Source organism: Populus euphratica, unplaced genomic scaffold (assembly GCF_000495115.2).
Source record: "Populus euphratica unplaced genomic scaffold, PopEup_1.0 scaffold61.1, whole genome shotgun sequence".
NCBI lineage: Eukaryota > Viridiplantae > Streptophyta > Magnoliopsida > Malpighiales > Salicaceae > Populus > Populus euphratica.
The window spans coordinates 226,873-238,256 of record NW_011499941.1 but is presented as its reverse complement, the minus strand read 5'-3'; the positions used below and the strand labels follow the sequence as shown (position 1 = coordinate 238,256).

General features: G+C 28.6%; 1 protein-coding gene across 4 annotated transcripts in view; it reads right to left on the bottom strand.

Moving 5' to 3' along the window:
- AGF1 (AT-hook protein of GA feedback 1) overlaps positions 1-4,046 on the bottom strand; it is a 9,330-nt gene extending 5,284 nt beyond the window's left edge. Inside the window, exons 1-2 of one of the 4 annotated variants that reach the window (XM_011042535.1) lie at positions 3,871-4,046; positions 2,415-3,713 (exon numbers count right to left, since the gene is read on the bottom strand). In XM_011042535.1, coding sequence (XP_011040837.1) covers positions 2,649-3,542 — 894 coding nt within the window. In that variant the 5' untranslated portion in view covers positions 3,543-3,713; positions 3,871-4,046 and the 3' untranslated portion in view covers positions 2,415-2,648. Of the gene's footprint in view, positions 1-2,414 lie in introns of those variants that run through there. The other 3 variants (XM_011042532.1, XM_011042533.1, XM_011042534.1) reach the window with 3 other exon arrangements.
- Between the last annotated feature and the right edge of the window lie 7,338 nt (positions 4,047-11,384).

Below are 11,384 nucleotides of genomic sequence, written 5' to 3'. Positions count from 1 at the left end.
ATTAAATAGATTAATTAAAAAAAACAAAAAAAATCAACAAAAAGAAAAAAACTAATGAAGAAAAAGAAAAAAATATGAATTCACTAGATTAACCTTTCAAACCAGATTAACCCTTCAAACCTGGGATTTGCATCATGAAAGTTTGATAACTAAATAGAAAAAAAAAATTGATGGGTTAACCCGTCAAGCCCGGGATACGTGTCATGAAACTTTGATAATTAAATAGAAATAAATTTAACATTAAAAAATTAAACTAAACAAAAAAAATTAATTAAAAAGAAAAAAAAAGCAAAAAACAAATTTCAGGTTAAATCGTCAAACTTTAAAAAAAGAAAAAAAAATTCAGGTTAACTCATCAAACCCGGGATCCGTGTCATGAAAATCTGATAACTAAAAAAAAATTAACATTAATAAACTAAAATAAAAAAAATCATTAAAAGAAAAAACACAAAAAAACCCATAAAGGCATAAAAAAAAGAAAAAATAAGAAAATAAGAAAAAAAAATAATAAAAAAAAAAACAACTTAGTGTTTCACTGTGAACTACACAATGAAACACTAAACAATTTTAATATATGTTATTAATTAAAAAAAAATCGGGTTAATTCGTCAAATCAAGTTAACCCTTTAAACCCGGAATCCGTGTTATGAAAATTTGATAACTAAATAAAAAAATTAACATTAACAAACTAAATTAAACTAAAAAAGTTCATTAAAAAAAATATACAAAAAAAGAAAAAAATAAAAAACCCATAAAGGCATAGAGAATGAAAAAAAATAAAAAACAGAAAAAAAATAGAAAAAAAATGAAAAAAGAAAAACGAAAGAAAAAAAAGAAAAAGAAAACTGCTCAGATTTCACTGTGGACTTGCACAGTGAAACACGGAGCAGTTTTAGTTTTTTCTTAATTGCCCGTAACTAATAATAACTTGATGCTTAAAGAAACGGGAGTACTATTTCAATTAGTGCACAATTAGGTATCGACCTAAAATTAAAGAATGTTGAAACTGATTTGACGTGAATTGATTAATTTGATAAGTTTATAAATATTTTAAAAAATCAAAGAAAAACATAATTTAATTAAAAAAAATTAAAATAATTTAAAAAATATAAAAAAATAATATATTAGATTAACTCAAGTTAACATATAAAATTTATTATCAAGATCTTAAGACCATGATAATTTTATAGCAATTAGATAAAAAAAAATATATTAAAACTCAATTCTCATTCAACCAATGTTATAAAATATATTAAAAAATATGAATTAAAAAATAATCAAAAAACCTTAGTTAACCAAGTTAGTTAATATGACAAGTTTCGATCATGAAATTATAATAACCACATAAAAAATAAATTATAAAGTTCAATTCTCAATCAATCCGACATTTAATGATAAAATTTAAATAAAATTAATTAAAAAAATAAAAAATAGGACTCGAGTCATCTTGGTTTAACTTGTCAAACCTTTTGACTCGATTCATGAGATTTAGATAGTCTCATAAAAAATAATACAAAATAAATTATAAAATTTAATTTTCAATCAATTTAAATGTTGAAAGATAAAATTATAAAAAATTATAAAAAAGATTAAATAAAACTCAAGTTAATAAATTTAACTCTCAAAATCCGTGACTCGAGTTATAAAATTACAATAATCTCATAAAAAACAAACAAAAATAAATTATAATTTTTAATTTTCAATAAATTTAATATTAAAAAATAATTTTTTTTAAAAAAATATTGTTCTGATAAACTATATTTTACAAGAAGAGTAACAATAATTTCCATTGTCAGTTGCTGTTGTTAATAGCTTGAAGAAATTGATTACTTTAATATGGATGTTTTTTTTTTCTAAATTGAAATCATAAGGTAAAAAGATCTTCAAAACACACTGGGGAGTATCTGGAGTGCGTCTTTAAAAATTGTTTAGAAAAAAAAAACATGATCTCAATTTTTGTCACAAATTAATATGAAAATACTCCTCATTATTAAATGAAAATAAATAAAATAATGCACGTGAGACCAGTAGCTTTTTAGCGAGTGGCACTGAGCCTCTTGATTCGTGTCAGTGAGTTCGATCCCTAATTAGAAAGAAAGCCCAAGAGGAGACGAAATATACAAGAAAAAAGCCCAACCAAGGAGGTAAGAAATAGAGCCCAAAACCGAGTCCATATAGGAGAATAAAAGGTTACCAAAACTGGGCCCAAGAGGAGATGAAATAGGTTCGAACCCAAGCCCATCAATTTTCAATATTCTCTTGTCGCCTGTTTTCTACAATTATCTATTTTAAGCTGACATGACTCTTCATCATTAGCAGATACATAAAACGATTTTAAAATACTTTCATGGTGTTGTGCGATCGCTTTCCTGAACATTCGATGCTTTATCGGTACATAAGAAGCTGCAAATCACTAAATAAAAAACAAAAGAGGCTCTAAGCTTATTTAATTCTTGAATTAATACTGAAAGACACAGAAAGGACACAGAATTTCCTGCACTCTTCTTCTTCTTGATCTTGAAGAAATACTGATTCAGCACCAATATCCTTATCTAATTCTTGAACTTAATACGGGAAGACAACAATTAATCATATCTTTAAATTGGGATATTCATTGTTGACACTAGTAGCTAGCTAGCGGTATATACTCATTTAAAATGCAGACCTGCTGGACTACTAAACATACGATCTCCTTCGCCATGACCGGAAAAAGGGTAGCTTCCCATACCGTTCACTCCCAGATTATAAAAGGGTACACCACCACCACCACTAATGCCATCGTTTCCGCCACCAGCAACTTGTCCTCCACCTGATCCAGCCACTCCCGACGATTGTGAGGTTGCTGGCCGCTGCTGCTGCTGCACCTCTACTGCTGGTACTGACTCCCGATCCTCCTCCACTGGTAACCGATCATACATTGCATTTGCAAAGGAGGCAGCCATCAAAATCACAAGACTTGAAGCCATCAAAGGCCCCACCACACGTCCACCCACAACCTGCCCCTGTCCTCCAGCAAGAGATATCGAAAGGCCGCCTGCTTCAGGTGGTGCTGGTGATGGAAGCGATGTCCCAGTTAGGGACAAGATCTCAAACCTCCCGTGCAGCGTCATCACAGCAGAACTACCCCCACCACCCGGCTGCCTCAAAGTAACATTTGTGACTGCTCCGCTACCGCTGAGAATGCAAACTCCATGGGCTCGGCGCCTTGCATAATTTGATATTGATTCAACTATATCTGAGCCCGGGGATATTTCAAGTAGGTGAGATCTTAAAGCATTTGGGGTGTCCCGCGCAATGATTATCGGGGGCTTGGGTTTGTTCTTTGAACCAGCAGGACGGCCGCGAGGCCTGCGTCCAGAGGAGGAATTACCGGCACCTGAACTACTAGTGGTGGCAGATTCAGGATCATTGATGTCGTCTTTATAATTACCTGGCTGTGGAGTTTTGGCATCTCTTTGAAGTTGCAGTTCCGGTCCCAGGAGTTGATGAGCAGCATAACGAGACCCTGCACTAGCACCTGGGCTTGCTTCCAGGCCGGACATTGATATATTATTAATTGCCAGGTGATGCTGCTGATGACAATTAAATTAATGACCTCCGGCCGGAACCTTTCGCACCCGCGCTGACTTATCGTTGGTAATCAATTGCTGTATATATGTATATATCACACAATATATGCTGCACTGTGCTTCCTTAGCAAACCTTATCGATCACTGATATGACGTAGTATTCAAAATCAAGAAGAGATAGATCATGCATAAAAATCTTATTTAAAAAAAAAAACAAGGAAACGGTAGAAATATATATATATATATAATCGTATGATGGAAATTTCAAAGATATATATATATATATATATATGGAGCTTACAAGCTAGAATCAAACAGTATGATCGTCGACCGATCTCTAGATAGTTCTTCACCAGTACTTACTACTTTCTGTAACTATTCTATATGAAGATATCCAGATCTTTGGAAGGAAGAAGCCATCGGAGAAGGGGAGGAGAAGCTTATAAGAAACTGCACAAAGACTTATTTTACATATCTATAAGATAGATTGCTGCATGCTATATATAATTAGTAGGTGGAGTGCTATATATTATATTGTAGAACTTTATATTATTTTAATATGGAGGCAATTCCTTTTTTCATCAAGCTACGAGGGATGTATATATCGTATATGGCTAAGTATGGCGTCCAGGAAAACCCAACTTTGAACGGGCACAAATCGAGGAATTTACGGGCCGAAAAGGTGAAAAGCTGTGTGAGAGAGATATTTAAATCGCAAAGCAAATTAGACAGAACAAAAAAGAGAAACTTGCTGTCGTGACAATGAAGATAAGGAGATTGCCTGATGAGCAGTCCGATGCTTAAAACTATATATTATACCTTCTTTTTTATTTTCCTATCAACAGCACGGGTTTGACTGGGTTTATAAGGGATTTTTTTGAAAAATAACATTAATAAAAAAAAATACTCTTTATTATTCGACTCTTCCTCGTAAAAAATTATTTATTATAATAATTTTTTTAATTTTTTCTTTATTAATGCTTGTTTCAATTTTATCTTTTTGTATTTAATTTAATTTTTTTTATTGAATTATCTTATTTTTATGTCATGGATTGTGAGTTTAACGAATTAATACATTTGGTTTAAATTTTTTTAATTTTTTTTTAATTTCATCATTTAATGTTAAGTTGATAAAAAATTAAAATTCATGATTTATTTTATTTTATTTGAATTAGGTTATTATGGCCTTATGACCTAGGAATAATGCTTAATAGTTTAACCCAAATTGACTCGAGTTATTTTTTATGTATTTTTTTATTTTTTTAATTTAATATTAAATTAGTTGAAAATTAAGTTTCAAATATATTTAGATATGCTTTATATTGGAATATCTTAATCTCATCATCAAGTTCATAGAGTTCAGCATTTTAACCTTGACTAAATCATACGTTTTTATAAAAAAAAATTATATCGATCTCATAACTTAAATCACAAGTCCTTTAATATTATATTTGATTTTTATTAGGTTATTCACTTTTCATGATTCGAGTAGCAGGTTTGACGAGTTAACTCAGTTGACTTAGTTTTTTTTAATTGACTTTTTCCCACTAATTCTATCATTTAATATCGTGTTTGGTTGATAATTAGATTTCATGATTTATTCTATAATGATTATAATTTTAAAATTTCATCATTCATAATTGGATCCAACAATGTGAATTAAAAATTAAGTTTCGTAAATTGTTTTGATTTGTTTTCTATAGGGATATTTAAGTCTTGTAAACAGAATCATGAATTTGATAGGTTAACCAAAGTTAAATCAGGTTATTTTTTATTTTTTTCTATTAAGTTATCTCGATTTTATAATTCATATCATAGGTTTAACATATTGACTTGAGTTATTTTTTATATTTTTTTAATCAATTTATTTTAATCTCATCCTTTAATATTGCTCTAATTGAGAATTGAACAATATAATTTGTTTTTTTATAGATTTTTCCCAGTACTGTGATTCAGGTAATAGATTTAACGAGTTAACTTGAATTGTTTTTTATGTTCTTTTTTTAATTGATTTTTTTAAATTTTATCATTTGATACTAAGTTGATTGAGAATTAAACTTCATAATTTATTCTGATTTGTTTCAACGGGGGTTATTATAGTCTCATAACCTAAGTCATGAATTTGACATGTTGACACGAGTTTGACCAAATTAATCCACCATGTTGTTATCTTAATATTAAAAAAAAATTATCTTTTAATTTTTTTCAATTGACTAATTATATCGAGTCAACACCACACAATTTGATTTTTTCCTACTAAAAAAAAAGTTAGCACCATCTATATATGTTTTTATGTTCAAGAAAAATTTGACTCGACACCGGCATAACACGGGTCAATAATCTAGTATTTTGCCAAAAGCTTTGGGATAATAAAATAGGTTGAAATTATATTTGAAAAATAGCATATTTTGAATACAACTATATTTTGAAATATTGTTTTTATACATAATCACTATTTGGAATAGGGATGGTATTTCAGAATATGTTTTTCAAATAACAATTGTTTAGCCATCTTTCAAAACATCTTCCATTTACAAATTAATTAACCTAAACAAAAGTAAATTTAAAAATTTTATGAATATTCAATGAACAAAAAATAAAATTTAAGATCCATTGACCAATAAAAAGAAAAGAAAAGATAAGGTAATGCAGTACAAGAGAGAATGGAAAAAGAAAAAAAAAAGAAATAGACCATCATGAACACATTAAGGCCCAGTTTTCAACATACTTTGTATCGTTAAAAAAGTGCAAACGAACCGATTCTAACACCTTAAAAAAACACAAAAAAAATTACAATTAACTCTAAATTAACCCTAGATAAAATCACTAGCATATTAAAACTATGCTTAATAATTTTTTAAGATGTGATTAAAATTATCTCATTAATTTTTTTAAAATATTAAATATATTAAAAATAAAGCTCTAGCATATACATGATGACTCGTTCTTTCTTGGTCATTGATTGTTTATAAAAGTTCAGTTAATTTTTTATATGTTTATTAGATTTGAAAAGATTGAATTTCTAAAACAATAATTATTTTAAATAATAACAAAGTTCAATTAGGATTTTGTTCGACCATTATTTTCAACAATAATAGTTGTATTCAAATAATAATGGTATTGAATTAGGATTGTGTTCGACCATTATTTTCAACAACGATAGTTGTATTTAATATTAATGATGTTTCATTAGAATTGTGTTCGACCATTATTTTCAACGACGATAATTGTATTCAAACTTTATTGTTTTTCTAATAATTTTTTAACACGTGTCAAGTTTTCAAATTAAAATTATAAAATATCCAATTATAAAATAAGATCTCACCATCACTTACAGTCCCCATCCACGAATTTTATTTATTTATTCATGGACTCCAAGCTAGCTATAAGATGATCATATTATCCATCATATCATAGACCATGGAAGAAAAGGGCAGGTACTGAAAAACCACCCATTTATTTTATTCAACAAGTAGGTAAATATTCTAGTGTTTTTAGTCATGATCACATGTGCAAATTTTGAATGAAATGTCTGTGTAATCATGACTACACGGAGCATTTTCACGAGCGTTGACCACACTTTCTACTGAAATGCCTTGGACTCAAGTTACAATTTAACGCAACACACACACACACACACACACGTCTTCTATTTTGCACAATATTTTATCTTGGAGATTCTCACTGATGTTTTGTGTTTTCAATAATGATATATTATTTGAATCGTAATACTGTAATTTTCTCGATGATAATTAAAAAATCTAATTATTTATATGGGATTCTTGTTTTTTTGAGAAGTTATTTTAGAATTTGTTGTGCATGAAAAGACTCCACTAAAAACTTGTTTGATAATATGATTATGTTTTTTCTTAAATTTTTTTAAATTATTTTTTATATAAGAATATTAAAATTATTTAAAAATATATTTAAAATATAAAAACAAACCAACCCTAAAAAATAAACGGCGGAAAGCAAGAGTAGAATTGGGTGTATGCGTGCAAAAAACGAAAGAGGTGTTGGGGGGGCTCCAAAATGCAAATTAAATGCAAGTGGCGGAATGCCAGTCGTCAGTGCCCAACAATTTAAGGATTGGATGGAGCCAGTCAAGGACAAGATAGACAGGACTTGTGGCCAAGCGTGACAGACACGTGAGAGGTGTCGGGAGAGACATTATGACCCGGGTCATTTCCCTACTAATCTCATCTCTCTTTATCCCACCTTTCATGCATCTCACCATTCACGCAACCACTTCACCGTGCATCTTCTTACAGTTTGGAATGGAATTATGTTTTTTTAATTTATAAATATGTTAAGATAATGTTTTTTTTTTTAAAAAAATTATTTTTTTATATTACTATATTAAAACAATCCCAAGTTATAAAAAAATAATTTAAAAATGATTTTTGAATGTAAAAACATAAAATCTAAGAGTTTTTAAAAAGTATTTTTTATCTAAAAATATATTACTTTAACAAAATTATTAAAAAGCACTAAAAAGTATTAATTTAATATTTTTTTAAGTAAAATTTATTTTTGAAGCGTGCTCAAAAGGAGAAGCTCCTGCACTCTCATACACTATCAAATCATTTTTTTTTAATTTGTATATTTTTTAAAAACCAATACTTCAAGCCTGGTGAAAAAATGTTTAAAAAGTGTCCATTTGATATTAAAAAATAAAAAATATTTTAAAAAATAAATTAAATCATAAAAAAAAATACACAATGAGTTCTAACCTCACCATGTATATATATTTATATAGATGCATGCAGAGAAATGGAGTTTTATATATCTTTACGTGAAATAAACAAAAAAAAAAAATTAAACATAAAGAATGAAATGGATCTTCGTCGCTCACACACATCACTGTGGAGTTATTATTTTTTTTTCTAATAATTTATTTTGAACTGTAAAGTTTTATTTTATACAATGTGCTCATAGTTGAAGGTTAATTATTTCTAATTTATTAATGAATAGTAAAATTTTAAAAAAGTCAAAAATAATAAAAATAGAGAACAAACATGATTGATGTACTTAGAGATTATATAGAAAATACACCCAGGTCCTTAATCTTTTAAAATTTCCGCAATTCATATAATTTAAGTTCTTTTAATTTTTTTTAAAATAATTTTGATAATTTAGTGTTATTTTGATTAAGAAGAGAATGGTTGTTGAATTCTGATAATAAAAAAAATTCATTATTCATTTCATTTTTAACCATCAAATTGAGGTTTTTTAATGTCCATGAATTCATAAGATAAGAGAGGTTTTTAGAGTGGTTGTTTGAAGTTTTAACATTGCATGAACAAAGTCAAAACTAACATATTTTGATTATGTGTTTTAGGCTATTTTTAAGATGTTTGGAGTTAATGAAATGGTTTCTGGATGTTATAGAAGTGTTTATAAAGTGTTTTTAGATTAAAATAATTTAAAAAATAAATTTTTTTATTATTTTTACCTCATTTTTTTAGCCCTCTAGAATCTAAAATTAAAGAAAAAATATAATTTTTCTCAACAAAAAAATACATCGCTTGCTTATTTTTTTTTGTAAAGAAGTGGGGTGAATGCCTGAGCTTGAAGGGCCCGCTAACACTCTTGAGCTTTTCATTGTTGTGGCCTAGGCGCGTTCGTGATTCCGGGCTCTTTTCATCTCTTCTAACAAGAAAGGTCCTTAGGCTTTAGTCTAGTCAAATACGAATTGAGATAGGATAGTCCTGGGAAAGCATCTATCGTAAGTTTGATACCACCTTCCGGTTAAAGGAATGAATGAAGCTATGATCCGATCAACTTCATTCTCTCGCTCGCTCTTTTTATTTATCTTATAGAAAGATGATACACTTGAATTTGACTGTTAGTAAGAAAGAATCAGAAATCATCCATCTCATAAGCTTTTCAAAGGACATTCTAAACAAACGAATGCTATATGCTTGACACAAAGAAATATTTTTTATATTACGTAAGTAGGTCGGTGAACGCTTTCTTTTGGCTTGGAAGAAGAAATCGGGGGGGAGATTCGCTCTAATGATAGCCTTTTTGATCTCATTCTTATTGAAAGGTGTTTATGGAATTTTTATATTCTTTTAGGTTTGATATAAATTAAAAAAAAAAGAAGAAATTATTGAATTCTATTAATTTTTAATTTTATGATTTGAATCATAAATTTAATGAATTAAATTATAATACTTTACCTGTTTTTTTTGTCTAAAAGTTAATATATGTCTTTTGATTTTTTTACTTTATATTTAATTATTGTCAATAATTTATTTTCTATAAATTATTATCTACATATTTAATTAATGAGATGATTTTCAATTTACTTTTATAATTCTTCATTGACATCTTAAATCCTAGTTGCCTCCAGCCAGCCAGTGGAAATGATTTTAGAACTTTATAGAACCGACCACTTTATTCGCACGTGGCGTGCCTAAAGATCAGTGGAGTACTGTGTCTGTCCGATTTGAAAAGCAAATTCCGTTATAGCTGATTGGTTAATCCCTTCCAGAGGAGAGATCAGTCACGTGATGCTATGCGTTTGATAGCCTTGCCCAGGATTAAAAATTTGCCAATCAATTATATTTTATATTATTTATCTAAATACAATACCTTTCTTGAGCCGCGGAAAAGGCTAGCGCCAAATAATAATTAACAAACAGCACCTTTTTGAGTTAATTAGTGCAAGTGGAGAATAATTTAATACTACTAGCGCTGGGCTGGCTCATGGGATGTGAACATTGGCCGATACGAGGACTCCTCCTTCAAGCCTTCTTCTACCTTTTGGCTAAAGATTAAAGGTATGCTATCTGTTTGTTTTTTTAGATAATTTTTTAATATTTTTTAATTATTTTAATATATTGATATTAAAAATAATTTATTTTAATATATTTTTAAATAAAAAACACTTTAAATTATCATTAATATAATAATTTCAAACAAAAACCAAGTAGGTAGTGTTAACTAATTGAGATCACGGTTGTTCATGTAAGAAATCTTGGAAATTGTAAGAGGATTTCGAATCAATGAAGGATGAAACGTGCACGGTTCTTTTTTTTAGATTAACGTGGATATCCGGGTCAGCTTGCGCGCACCACGACTAATTCCACGGGTCCTGAAGTTAACGACCATGTAAGCCTCCAGTGGCCATCATATGAGCAACCAAGGACTCGAACCTAAGACCACAGAGGGAACAAACCCCTTAGTCCCAAGTCTTTATCACTTGACCACCACCTAGATGGTTACGTGCACGGTTCTAACATCATGTGTGTGTGCCATGAACACTTTCACATCTCGATTAAAGTAAATTATTAACTTTGGTTAATATATATATATATATATAAAGACAGTAAATTGGCAAGATTTGTGAAATAACAACAGTTTATGAGATTTATTGTACTCTGAAAATAAAATAAAGATGAAAAAAGTTAAACCAGGATTAATTTTTAACTGTATAAATTATAAATATACTAAAAAAATCGTGTTTTCCTTAATAAAAATTGCATGGTTGTAAATTTTGCTATTTGTTTTAGATGTTGAAATTGTAATTCCTGTTTTTTTTTTAAATAAAAAAATTATGTTTATTTTTTTCTCTATACTTGCAACTTAGCTGATTTATTATTGTTCGTTTTCTTACACTTTCTTCTAAAAAAAAATAATATTTTTTATTTTTTACACTTTGAATATTTATTACACTCTATTTATATCATTCTCTTTGTTGTTATTTTTATTCCTTTGTATTTTTTTTTACACTTTTTTTTAAAATTATTATACAAAACTAAGCAAATAATGTTTTATTGTAGCAATTGCAATATTTCTTTATTCTTC